The sequence below is a fragment of the Podarcis filfolensis genome (assembly GCF_964270895.1).
Source record: "Podarcis filfolensis genome assembly, chromosome: 8".
NCBI lineage: Eukaryota > Metazoa > Chordata > Lepidosauria > Squamata > Lacertidae > Podarcis > Podarcis filfolensis.
In genome coordinates, this window is record NC_139611.1 from 83,249,318 (window position 1) to 83,262,388 (window position 13,071).

Consider the following 13,071-nt stretch of genomic DNA (forward strand, 5'->3'; position numbering starts at 1 on the left):
TGTAGTATGAAAATAGTTTATTGAGCTTCCGTAGGGGACGGGGCAGAGCATAGGGAATGGCCGGAATGGCTTCAACTTATGCCGGAATGGCCGAGAGCTGCTTTTGGGCAACCTTGCCCCTGCCCCTCCACACTGGGGCTTTTCGGTCGAGGATGCTTTTGGCTTTTCAGGCGCTGGGAAGGGCTTCGGAGAGGTGTGGGGAGAGAGGGAAGTTGGTCTTTGTGGGACAGGGAGGCGGCAAAACCCCTCCCCACCCTGTATTCCCCCCTCCAAGAGTGTCTTAATGCAAAAAGCAATTGGGACTGGGTGAGTTGGGGGGGGGGGGAGACACTGCCAAAGCTGGGGAGCTGGCAGAGGAGTGGGTTTTTTTTGGGGGGGGGGTGGTCTGTCTGATTTCCACTTTCCTGGTTGGCTTTCCATCCTGGGTTTCAGGCGCCCGCAAAAAAAATGCACGACCCAGCAGCTGTGCGTCGCTGCTTGCAAGGACTTTGGCAAACACTCCTGGTCCCGCTGCCTCATGTGGGGCTGCAAAAACTGGGTGGCGAGGGGTGTTTCTCGAGCATTGACAGGCTACCCGGCGTGGCCTGGGGGTGGTGGGGGTGGAGACCCCTTGCAACCAACACCACAGGGTCCGGGGGTGAGTCTGGACTGTGTTTTGCAAAGGAACGAACAACCTTTGGAGATCCCTTTGGGGCAGAGAGTCGAGAGAAGTCATTCTTCTCGCTGGGCATCTGCCCCATGCGTCCCCCCCCATAGGGGGCAGCGTCAGCACCAGGTCCTTGGCAGCGCTCACAAGTTCTTCCAGCGCCCCCTGCGTTTCCGCGTGGGGATCCCTTTCCTCCGCTTCTGGGGTGCAGGGGATGGCCCGCTTTTGGCCGCAGGCTGGCCTTCCTCGGGCACAGGGACCCCCTCGTCCTCTCTCCTCTCCGGGGACGGCTCCTCCTTGGCGGCGAAGGTGCCCCTGGGCGGCGGGGTCTCCGAGGAAGGGGCCGGCGGCACCGGGCTCGGGCTCTCCCCCTGCGGGGGCAGCAGGCCGTTCGCCTGGGCCGGAAGGAGGGGCAGCAAAGCCGCCACCACGTCGGTGAGCCGCTCCAGGCCTTGCCGCAGGGTGTAGGTCAGCTCGCGGACGGCCTCGGCCGTCTCCCGCTGGGCCTGCAAGAAGTCCAGAGGGGGATCGGCGGGCAGGTCGAGGCGGGTGCGCCGGCGCCGCAGGGGTGGCGAGGCAGAGGGGCACGGGGTGCTGCCCAGCGGCTCCGCAGGGGAGTGCTCTGGGTGCGGCCTGCAGCCTAAGCTGGCCGGAGAAGGCGCCATTTGGATGATCTGCAGTGAGGCGGGCTGGGCCGAAGGGGGCGCCGGCGAGTCGCGTTCCTTGGGCCTCAGTAGACCCCCGTTCAGGGTGCAGCAGGAAGTCCGTGCCGAAGTCTCTGGGCTGCAGGAGAGATTGCCCCTGGCTGGCATGTCTGCAGAGGGGGAGGGAAGCAGGAGATTGACAAGGCACCCGGAATAATAATAATAATAATAATAATAATAATAATAATAATAATAATATATTATTTATACCCCGCCCATCTGGCTGGGTTTCCCCAGCCACTCTGGGCGGCTTCCAACAGAACACTAAAATACAATAACCTATTAAACATTAAAAGCTTCCCTAAACAGGGCTGCCTTCAGATGTCTTCTAAAAGTCTGGTAGTTCTTCTTCTCTTTGACATCTGGTGGGAGGGCGTTCCACAGAGCGGGCGCCACTACCGAGAAGGCCCTCTGCCTGGTTCCCTGTAACTTGGCTTCTCGCAGCAAGGGAACTGCCAGAAGGCCCTCGGCGCTGGACCTCAGTGTCCGGGCAGAACGATGGGGGTGGAGACGCTCCTTCAGGTATACTGGACCGAGGCCGTTTAGGGCTTTAAAGGTCAGCACCAACACTTTAATTGTGCTCAGAAACGTACTGGGAGCCAGTGTAGGTCTTTCAAGACCGGTGTTATATGGTCTCGGCCGCCGCTCCCAGTCAACAGTCTAGCTGCCGCACTCTAAATTAGTTGTAGTTTCCGGGTCACCTTCAAAGGTAGCCCCACGTAGAGCGCATTGCAGTAGTCCAAGCGAGAGATAACCAGAGGAAACCAGAGGAAACTCCTTTTCCTAGGCAGTGCTAGAAACTCAGCTATATAATCAAGGCACCATGTGGTCCCTGAACTCTAGGTTGCGGTCGCCACAACTTCAGTTTACCAGTGGGTCAGAGTGGATGACCCTTGGGCCCCTTAAAAGTAAAGGTAAAGGGACCCCTGACCATTAGGTCCAGTCATGGCCGACTCTGGGGTTGTGGCACTCATCTCGCTTTACTGGCCGAGGGAGCCGGCGTGTAGCTTCCGGGTCATGTGGCCAGCATGACTAAGCCGCTTCTGGCAAACCAGAGCAGCGCACGGAAACACCATTTACCTTCCCGCCAGAGTGGTACCTATTTATCTACTTGCACTTTGACGTGCTTTCAAACTGCTAGGTTGGCAGGAGCAGGGACCGAGCAACGGGAGCTCACCCCGTGGCGGGGATTCGAACCGCCGACCTTCTGATCGGCAAGCCCTAGGCTCCGTGGTTTAACCCACAGCGCCACCCACGTCCCTTACAGTTCTACAATTCCACGATCTCAACTACCTTGCTTGACTGTGGCTTGCTCTCATGACAATTCCCATGTCCCAGTATGCGAGGAGAAAGACAGGAAGGGGAAGGTATTTGCTAGGGAGCAAGGCAGAGGTTTTTAAACTGTGGCCGCCAATCTAGCGACCAGAAACTGCCATGTGGTTGTCATTAGACCCGCGGCAGTAGCAAAACGCGCCTGGGGAATATCGAACACAGTTCTTGGGGCTGGCTATTCCCCCGTCACCAAGCTGCTGTTTTGTTCCGGCCGGCCTTTTCTGGGCCAGCAATGCGTGGGCAGAGAGAGCATGTGGCCAGCAGCCCTTTGCTGTCCTTACCTTTTCGGGCACAGACCTGAATTCTAACTCTGAAAGATCTCTCTGCTTGCAGAATCTAGCTCCTCATGGGACAGGCAGGGCTAAAGCCCCTTTTCCCCCACAGGCTAGCTTTCCGGGTGCAAGCTCCCTTCCACACGGCGGAGCATTCAGGCACCCAGGGAGCTGCCTAGCCCCTGGAGGGCTGTGCTGGGTGCTAGTTCTGCCGCAGCCTCAAGGTTCCTCAGCAGCCTCAAGGTTACAACCGGGGAGCAAGTTGTGTAGGCATGGAGTTGGCAGCCGCAACTGGCCACTGGCCCACCTGAGAGTGGGCATGGGTGTTTTCTCGCGGCACTTGTGCCCTGCGTCGAAAGGAGCTGTGGCAGCCGGGAGCCAAGCGTGGACTTGGATCACAGCAGTAACCCAGCTTCGTCCTGCTGTCTGCCTCTCCTGACCTGAAAGCACTTTGCGAGATTGGAGGCCAAGACGGTGACTCAGGGCTGAGAAAAATGCATTCTGCACATGCACAGAGACACCTGTTTCCTGGACATTGGCTCGCATATGCCCAAACTGATTCCCAGCGTTGGAAGAAGGTTGAAGAGATAAACCTCTGGCACGCCGGATGAAGCCAGGAAGCATTGGGGAATTCCTCCGTCATGGATGTGGAGCTAAAATAGTGCATTGTGGGGAAACCCCTCTTTCTCTCCCCCCCCCCTTGCTTTCCTCCCTCCTTCAAACCTGGAGCAGGAATTTCCCAAAGTAGGAAAGAGAAAAGAATGTCTCTTAGGGTCATGGGTTCGAGAAAAAGATTCCTGCATTGCAGCAGGTTGGACTAGATGACCCTTATGTTTCCTTACAACGCGACAATTCTGTTTTTCTGTGTCTCAGTTGTATCCCTGGCCCTATAGATGTGGGGGAGACTTGAAAGGATATTTCAGGTCAGGGGGACGTCAAGCGCAGGACTGCCTCCCTCGCCAACCAGAGTCATATCTGCTTGCCATCCTGCTTCCCCTGTTCTGTGCGCTTATCATGCCAATATAACTCCCTGCCATTTATTTGAGCTTCGGCTGTGGAATCCAAGGCGTGGGTGGCGATGCGGAGATTAAAATAGCATCCCTTCGAGGCCCAAACCCTCAAATCGCTGTTGAATGCCTGTCGCTCCATTCTCGGAGCAATTAGGTTTCTGAACATGTGCAGAGCGCCTTTCCTTCGCCATTTGGAGTCGCATTCGGAATTTACGAGGTTAGATTGGCACCGGCACAGCATACATTTAAAACCCATAGCTCGCCCCTGTACACCAAGAATCCTGGGAATTGTAGTTTTTTATAAAGGCGCTGGGAATTTTAGCTCTGTGAGTATATCTGAAGGAGCGTCTCCACCCCCATCGTTCTACCCGGACACTGAGGTCCAGCTCCGAGGGCCTTCTGGCGGTTCCCTCACTGTGAGAAGCCAAGTTACAGGGAACCAGGCAGAGGGCCTTCTCGGTAGTGGCGCCCGCCCTGTAGAACGCCCTCCCACCAGATGTCAAAGAGAACAACAACTACCAGACTTTTAGAAGACATCTGAAGGCAGTCCTGTTTAGGGAAGCTTTTAATGTTTGATGTATTACAGTATTTTAATATTTTTTTGGAAGCCGCCCAGAGCGGCTGGGGAAGCCCAGCCAGATGGGCGGGGTATAACTAATAACTTCTTCTTCTTCTTCTTCTTCTTCTTCTTCTTCTTCTTCTTCTTCTTCTTCTTATTATTATTATTATTATTATTATTATTATTATTATTATTATTAGAGATAGGGCCGTAAGCTTCTTCTCTCTTTCTTGCCCTTCCCTGCCCACCCGCAATGGCAAAGGCATTGGCCTGTCGCGTGCCTCTTTCTTAAAAACCAGAAGTGCTGCAAATCGAAGCGAACTGACACCTTTCCCCACACCCAATCTGAAATCGCCCCCCACCATCACTTCACACACCCCTAGACCCATGGGGGCATCTGTGAAATGGAGGTGAAATCCTTAGTCCAGACTCAAGCTCAGGCAAACACAGACCACTAAATACATAACAATCTGCTTGCTGCTATCCGAGGGTAAAGCACTCTGCACATGCTCAGAGGCGCACACACACATTGTGCCTCAAATCAAGCCCTTCTCGGTCCTCCAGCGCCTCCTCGGTTTAGAAACCAGCTCCTGGTGGCGGCATGTGGAGTTTTCAGTTTTTTACCCCATGCTGTCAGCGTGCCAACCCACATGTGGCAAGCCTCAGGCCCTTACATTCTGCCAATCTGTCCTCCCCAACGCCTTGGCAGAGCCGGGCCCCGGAGGGCACCTGCTTCGGCCGCCGGCACCTGCCTGCCGGAGGGATGGGGTGCCCGGAGCAACTCACCTCCGCCATTCTCAGCTGCCAGCCGGTAACTGGGGGTGGCGAACCCCGGCGTGTTCTGCAAGGCGCCGGCTTCCACCCCGCCCGCCCCCATCACCACGCCGGGCCCCAGGATGGCGAAGATGGTCTCTTCCTCGGCCGAGAAGGTCTCGTCGCAGGCGCTGCCGGCCCCCTGCGTGGAGTGGGGCACCCTCGCCAGCTTCTCCTTAGTGCGTCGCTTGAAGTCATTCCAGCGCTTCTGCACCTCCTGCCCGGTCCGCTTCCAGCTGGTGATGCTGTTGATCTTGGCGGCGATGCCCTCCCACACCCTCCGCCGCTCGGCCACCGTCACCCGCCGGCTCTGGGTGCCGTACAGCTTGGCGTAGTTGGCACGGACCTCCTGGATCAGGATCTGGTTCTCCTCGTAGGAGAAGCGGGGCTTGCGGAGGCGGGTGATCTCCTCGCTCTCGCCAGACATCCCGGTGCCCTTCTGCTGCTGCTGCTGCCAACCGTTCAGGTGCCCCTTCCCACTGCCGGGCTCCTTCAAGCTCTGGGAAGCAATTCTCTCGGGCTGCTGGTGCCCGGCTGGCACCGGTGCATGGGCACCCTAGCCAGGGCGGGTGCTGGTCCTGTCAGAGGAGAGAGAGAGAGAGAGATGATTGGCATCGCCCAGCAAATGCACTGGGCTGGCACCTTGCAAGTTTTGGGTGGGTGGGTGGCACAGCGCCACGCTGGCTGCCCAGCAGCTCTGCTTTTCGCAGGGGTGCCCCTCTGCCACAGGGCCCCCCCCAAGCCTCCCCAGCTGGGAAGGGGGTGTCTGGGGAGGGCTGCTCCTTAAGGGGGTCTCTGCTCCCGCTCAGCTGCTGCCTTGCTGCATTGCAATGCCTCCCCCGCTCCTCCCTCCCAGTTCCTCCTCCTCCTCCTCCTCCTGCTGCTGCTACCGGGCATGCGCCTGGCTTCGCCGCACTCCCAGCAGGCCAAGGGGCGGCCTGGATGGTTGCCCCGGGCAACCGAAGCCTGTCGCTGGCTCTTCTCGCAGGGCCTGGCAGAGCCAGGAGCAGGAGCGCCCCAAAGGCTTCTGGGAATTCAGAAGCAATTGCATCCCCTCCCCATATTTCTGGGGGTACGCATACCCCCTAAACGTTTTGTGAATCACTGTACTTTTGTCCACATATACTGTATTTATTTCCCCCGATTTGAACTGTAAAATGGTGATTTTCTGGAGTCAAAATAAGAGAACCCCTAAACATATATTTTTAGGGGAAAAAAAGCACTGTGTGTGTATATATATGTGTGTGTGTATTCCTTTCTTGTTTTTTTTTTTATAAATTTTTATTGATTTTCCAACATGAATTAAAACACATTACAACTAACAATACATAGACAAATAAACATATAAACACGTATAATTTCATAACCTCCTTTTCTTAAACCTTATTTCAACGACTTCCCCATACCTCCCTTTTCTGCATCCCTATTTTAAACTTTTTCAGCAACCCCTAATTTCAATTACTTATGATTCACTTTCTTTAATCCTTTTTCTCTTACCCAATCATTTATCGCTGCAATTCTGTTTTACATTACCCATGACATTTTAGCACTCATTAATTTTACAACAGTTCTTAAGATAAACTTTAAATTTCTTCCAATCTTCTTCCACCGTCTCTTTTCCTTGGTCGCGGATTCCGCCAGTCATCTCAGCCAGTCCCAGTGTGTATTCCTTTCTTGCAAGGAATTTCCCTTAAAAAAAGGGGAAAGTTGACAGCTATGAATATACATATACAGCAATTGCACCCCCCCATATATATATATATATATATATATACACACACACGCACACACACACACACACACACACACACATATATATATATAAAACACACACATATATATCCTTTATCATGTATTCCACTATTCGTTTCATTCATTTTTGTTTACAGGTATCATTCCAGTTCTGCTAACATGGTATTATTTGTACAATATAATCTTATATATTCCTTAAATATTTTCCCTTCTCCATATATTTTCTGATTTAAAGCTCCTCTGACTTTTCCCTTCAATTTTGCTAGTTGGAAAGAATCTATCATGAATGGGGTTGCTTAGATGTGCCTTTTGAAATACTGAAAACAACCGAGCTTTCCCACATTCATTTTCTCCTTTGTTGTTTTTCCCCCAAATGTGTGCATTTCCTGAAGGCATACTCTGAATTAGCTGCGATGGTTAAAACAGAGTGGGTGGTGACAAAATGCTCAAACCATGGGTGCAGTTTGACTCTGTTCTGAGCAACACACACACAAACATTCGTGCTGTTTAGGGAAGCTTTTAATGTTTGATGCATTACTGTATTTTAATATTTTGTTGGAAGCCGCCCAGAATGGCTGGGGAGGCCCGGCCAGATGGGCGGGGTATAAATAATAAATTATTATTATTATTATTATTATTATTATTATTATTATTATTATTATTGCATTGTCAGCCACAAACAGGAATGGGTTGTGTATGCCTGATTAAATCCCCCAGAACCCCAGGACCATACCTAATGCAGACAAGACCTAAAATTCAGCCATTAATCATCCCTTTTGAGTAAATGGATTGCCTCCAGCAAGAATATGCTGCCTCGATAGAAGCGAATGCCCTTCTCTTTTGCATTTCTTGAAACATTTTATTATGTACTGAAGTTCTCACCCTGGGCCAGCAGGGGGATACTATAGATAGTTATGCAAATAAGGGGTCGAAAGTGACGTTCAGTGATTGGATAGTTTTAGAAAATTGTTACAGTTACGTTGTACTGGAGCTCTATATAAGCAGGCTGGCTGAACCCTTCAGTTCAGTTCTGTTGTGGCCTCTGAATAAAGAAGAGCTGTTGGAAGAATCGCTGTGTCGTCTGATATGTTCACCCACAACTTAACACATTTAATCCTGTTCCTTTCAGCAAGGACGGGGTCGCCTAATTACAGCAAGAAGTGATTTGCTAAGACATCCCAGTGACTTTGCCTTACTTTCCCCTGGAGTGGATCATGGCCAGTGCCGGATTTAGGTTTGATGAGGCCCTAAGCTACTGAAGGTAATGGGGCCCTTTAAATGTCCAGCTGTCCTTTGTCAACAACAAATTGTCGCTGTTTTTGTTGTTGTTGAATACCGTATTTTTCGCACCATAGGACGCACTTTTCCCCTCCTAAAAAGCAAGGGAAAATGTGTGTGCGTCCTATGGAGTGAATGCAGGGGGGAGGCAGGCGGGAAAAGCCCCCAAGAGCTGCACACAAGCTTCGTGCTCTCTTGCGGGCTTTTCCACAGGAGGGAGAAGGGACTGACTGGCCGCATCAGTCCCTTCTCCCACCTCCCAGAAAAGCCAGGAGAAGCCGCGATCTCTTTAAAGGAGTTGCACGGCTTCTGCTGGTTTTGCGGGAGGTGGGTGAATCCCCCCACCTCCCACTAAAGCCAGGAAAGCCCTGCGCAGCGTCTCCCGGCAAGGAGAGGCTGCACGGGGCTATGGAGTCTTTAGCCCCACGCAGCCTCTCCCGGGAGGGAGAGGCTGCACGGGGCTAAAGGGGAAGCCAAAACAGCGAGCGGGATCCATCCTGCTCGCTGCCTTGGCTTGTGCCATAGCCGCGCGCAACCCCTCCGGCAGGGAGAGGTTGTGCGCAGCCTGTACGCTTCTCTTTGGGGCTGGGGGGGAAATTTTTTTTCTTGATTTCCCCCCCTAAAAACTGGGTGCGCCCTATGGTCCGGTGCGCCCTATGGTGCGAAAAATACGGTATATGCTATATGGTAATTTATGGACCTAATAGTTGTTGTTTAGTTGCTTAGTCATGTCTGGCTCTTCGTGACCCCCTGGACCAGAGCACGCCAGGCACTCCTGTCTTCCCCTGCTTCCCGCAGTTTGGTCAGACTCATGCTGGTAGCTTTGAGAACACTATCCCTCCATCTCGTCCTCTGTCGTCCCCTTCTCCTTGTGCCCTCCATCTTTCCCAACACCAGGGTCTTTTCCAGGGAGTCTTCTCTTCTCATGAGGTGGCCAAAGTCTTGGAGCCTCAGCTTCATGATCTGTCCTTCCAGTGAGCACTCAGGGCTGATTTCCTTCAGAATGGATAGGTTTGATCTTCTTGCAGTCCATGGGACTCTCAAGAGTCTCCTCCAGCACCATAATTCAAAAGCATCAATTCTTCGGCGATCAGCCTTCTTTATGGTCCAGCTCTCACTTCCATACATCACTACTGGGAAAACCACAGCTTTAACTATACGGACCTTGGTTGGCAAGGTGATGTCTCTGCTTTTTAGGATGCTGTCTAGGTTTCTCATTGCTTTTCTCCCAAGAACCTAATAGGCATCTTAAGCCATTTGCACATGTTGTCATGCAACTAGTCCATGCAGAATGTAGGCACCCTATATACAGAAATGAGCAAACTGGTGAAATTTTAGGGAGCAAGCTAGCAGGCGGGGCCCCATGACTTATATCATAGGAGCCTACACAACACAGAACACTTGCTGTATGTAGGTTTTATTTTATTTGTTTTTTTTATCCTATATTTTGGAAAGGTATATCCAGATTTTTTTCCCTTTAATTTTTCAGGGGCCCCCAAGAGAGTGGGGCCCTAAGCTATAGCTTGATTAGCTTATACATAATTCTGGCACTGGGTCATGGAGGTGACCCGTGACATATACCGTATTTTTTGCTCTATAAGACTCACTTTTTCCCTCCTAAAAAGTAAGGGGAAATGTGTGTGCGTCTTATGGAGCGAATGCAGGCTGCGCAGCTATCCCAGAAGCCAGAACAGCAAGAGGGATCGCTGCTTTCACTGCCCAGCGATCCCTCTTGCTGTTCTGGCTTCTGAGATTCAGAATATTTTTTTTCTTGTTTTCCTCCTCCAAAAACTAGGTGCGTCTTGTGGTCCGGTGCGTCTTATAGAGCGAAAAATACGGCAAATTCAGGTCAGTGTCCATCACCAGCAAGACTATTCCTGTAACAGGATACTCCTGGAATCCCAAAGTTGCCCAGTTTTTTGACACTCCGCCAGAAGGCTTCTCAGCTTCCCATCTGATTGCTGCAGGAAAAAGTGTTAGCAAGGCGCTGGAAATATTAGAAGAATACGGTAAACTATCCGGTTTCAAACTGAATAAACTAAAGACAAAAATGATGACTAAGAATCTGGGAAAGGACGAAAGAGAAAAATTAGAGAAACAAAATGGAATCAAGGTGGCTAAGAAAATAAAATATCTGGGAATCTGGCTAACCACAAAAAATATAAATTTAATTCAAGATAACTACTTGACAACATGGAAGGAAATTAAAAAAGATCTAGATATATGGAATAGAGTTAAGCTTTCGTGGATGGGAAGGATGGCGGCAATAAAAATGAACGTACTTCCAAAAATGTTGTTCTTGTTCCAAAGTATACCAGTGATTAAAGGCTCCAAAATGTTCAAGGATTGGCAGAAAACCCTTTCGAAGTTTATATGGCAAGGGAAAAGACCGAGAATTAGATTTAAATTGCTTACAGATCGAAAAGAAAGGGGGGGATTCTCGGTCCCAAATTTGAAATTATATTTCGAGGCCGCCTGCCTTTGTTGGATCAAAGAGTGGATAACTTTGGAAAATACTGACTTATTAGACCTAGAAGGATTCAACAATAGGTTCGGCTGGCATGCCTACTTATGGTCAAATAAAGAAAAGGTACATAAGGGGTTTTCAAGCCACATCATTAGAGGACCACTATATGAAGTTTGGGAGAAAAATAAAAAACTCCTAGAATGGAAAACACCTTGGTGGTTATCGCCAATGGACACTTTAATAATTAAGAAAACAAATATGGAAGGAAAATGTGATGGGATGGTGAGCTGCTTGTGCGTAAAATCCTGATCCCTCAGAGTTTGGCTAAGTTCCCAAACCTCTGTCTGTGATGGAGCTCCTTAAGCATGGCTCCATCAATCGCTCGTTGAATCGGACAGTGGGCGTTTACGGAACTTCTTCCAGCATAAAAGCTCCTTGACGGAAACGCGTCTTCTGGACTCTCGGCGTGACAGTTTCCGCCGAGGAGTGGGTGTCCCTACGGGAGGTCCTGAAACCTCTCCACTGTTCTCGCTTGAAGTATCTCTGAGCACTCCCTCCGACTCACTTTCCCTTGTAACTCCACTTCTCCCCCTGCTGGTCCCCTCCTCCGCTGAGTGGTCTCTCTCACCCTCCATGAGCCCTTTCACCTCCTTCGTCTCAGATGACAGTTCCCTGACATCCACCTCCCCTCTAGGGCCCCCTTCACCCCCTTCCCTCCCCTCCTCTGCGGGAGGCGAGGGAGCAAAACCCCTGAAGGAACCTCCCTCATCTTCCGAAGTTTCGAACACTTCCCTCCACCTTTTGCTGTTCCCGGTTTCCAAGTACTCCTCCTCCTCGGAGTCTGTACCCTCTTCCAACTCCGATTCCCTGAATCCCTCCAGTTCCTCCTCATCGTCGGTGGTGCCAAAGTACTCCCTCCGGAACCTCGCTACTGGTTGAGGTTTCCTGGGGAACCTTTGGTGGAACGTTTCGATCAAGACCTCGTCATGGACCTCCTCTGCCTTCACCCAGGTGTTTTCCGACTCCGGTTCCCCTTCCCACGCGACCAAATACTCCACCTGATTACCCTTCCACCTGGAGTCGATGATTTCCGCCACATAGTTGCGGCTTTCCCTTTCTTCTATGGCTGGCCCCCGTGTGGATACCCCTTCACCTTCCCCCCTGTATGGTGACAGTAATGACCTGTGGAATACTGGGTGCAGTTTCATGTGGTTCGGTAACCGGAGTCTGAAAGCCACTGGGTTGACCTGTTGGATGACCTCAAATGGTCCCAATCTTTTGGGTCTCAATTTCTTGCAACTACCCTTGAACGGCAACCCTTGGGTTGATAGCCAGACCCGACTCCCCACCCTAATTGTTTCACCTTCCCTTCTGCTCTTGTCTGCCTGCCTCTTATATTCTTCTTTGGCCCTTTCTAAGTTGTGTTGGAGTTGACGATGGATCGCTTCCATTTCTTCTACAAAAAGTTCAGCGGCCGGAACACTCCATCTCTCTCCTCCTTCCCCTGGAAACGCCCTGGGGTGGCACCCATAATTAGCCAAAAAGGGGCTCATCCCGGTGGACACATTCTCTGCATTATTGTAAGCAAATTCCGCTAGTGCCAACTTTTCGACCCAATCGTTTTCTCTGTCATTGACATAACACCTCAGGTATTGTTGAAGGATACCGTTTGCCCTCTCCGCCTGCCCATTGGTCTCAGGGTGCCTGGCAGTCGAAAAGTTGACCTCTACGTGCAACAAGCTCATAAGCTTCCTCCAGAATCTGGACGTGAACTGTTTCCCTCTGTCGGAAACCAGCCTCAAGGGGGCGCCATGCAGCCTAAAAATATGTTCTACAAACAATTTTGCTGTCTCTTCCGCCGTGACTGCATGTGAGCAAGCTACAAAGTGACCCATCTTAGTTAACTGGTCTACTACGACTAGTATGGCGGTTTTCCCCTGGGATTTGGGCAGATCAGTCATAAGATCTATCGACACCGCCTCCCACGGTCGTTCTGGTGTGGGTAACGGTTCTAAATACCCCGCTGGTGCCCGCCTTTCTCCTTTGGCTCTCTGGCATTGGTCACACCTTCTCACATACTCCCGTACATCCTCCCTCACCTTGGGCCACCAAAACTCCCTGGTCACCAACCACATGGTCTTGTGTTGCCCAAAATGCCCCGCTGTGGGATTGTCGTGCAGCTGTTTGAGTACTCTCCCCCTCAATTCCCCTTCGGGTATATATAGCGCCCCTTTGTAA

General features: G+C 51.3%; 1 protein-coding gene across 2 annotated transcripts; it reads right to left on the bottom strand.

The window, feature by feature from the left end:
- MYPOP (Myb related transcription factor, partner of profilin) lies at positions 1–6,418 on the bottom strand. Of its 2 annotated transcripts, XM_083627689.1 has the most exons (3): positions 6,227–6,418; positions 5,310–5,914; positions 1–1,460 (listed from the first exon to the last, which is right to left on the bottom strand). In XM_083627689.1, exons 2-3 carry the CDS (start codon positions 5,761–5,763, stop codon positions 790–792), a joined length of 1,125 nt encoding a protein of 374 aa, XP_083483815.1. In that variant the 5' UTR covers positions 5,764–5,914; positions 6,227–6,418; the 3' UTR covers positions 1–789. The 2 variants fall into 2 exon arrangements, with proteins under 2 accessions (XP_083483815.1, XP_083483814.1); XM_083627688.1 differs by lacking the exon at positions 6,227–6,418 and having other exon boundaries at positions 5,310–6,206.
- Between the last annotated feature and the right edge of the window lie 6,653 nt (positions 6,419–13,071).

What these genes read in the sequence shown, in the direction of transcription:
- MYPOP (XM_083627689.1), bottom strand. Translation starts at nt 5,763, where the DNA reads ATGTCTGGCGAGAGCGAGGAGATCACCCGCCTCCGCAAGCCCCGCTTC. An exon ending in GGCAGCTGAGAATGGCGGAG is followed by an intron (nt 1,461 to 5,309) that starts GTGAGTTGCTCC and finishes CCCCCTCTGCAG; the next exon opens with ACATGCCAGCCAGGGGCAAT.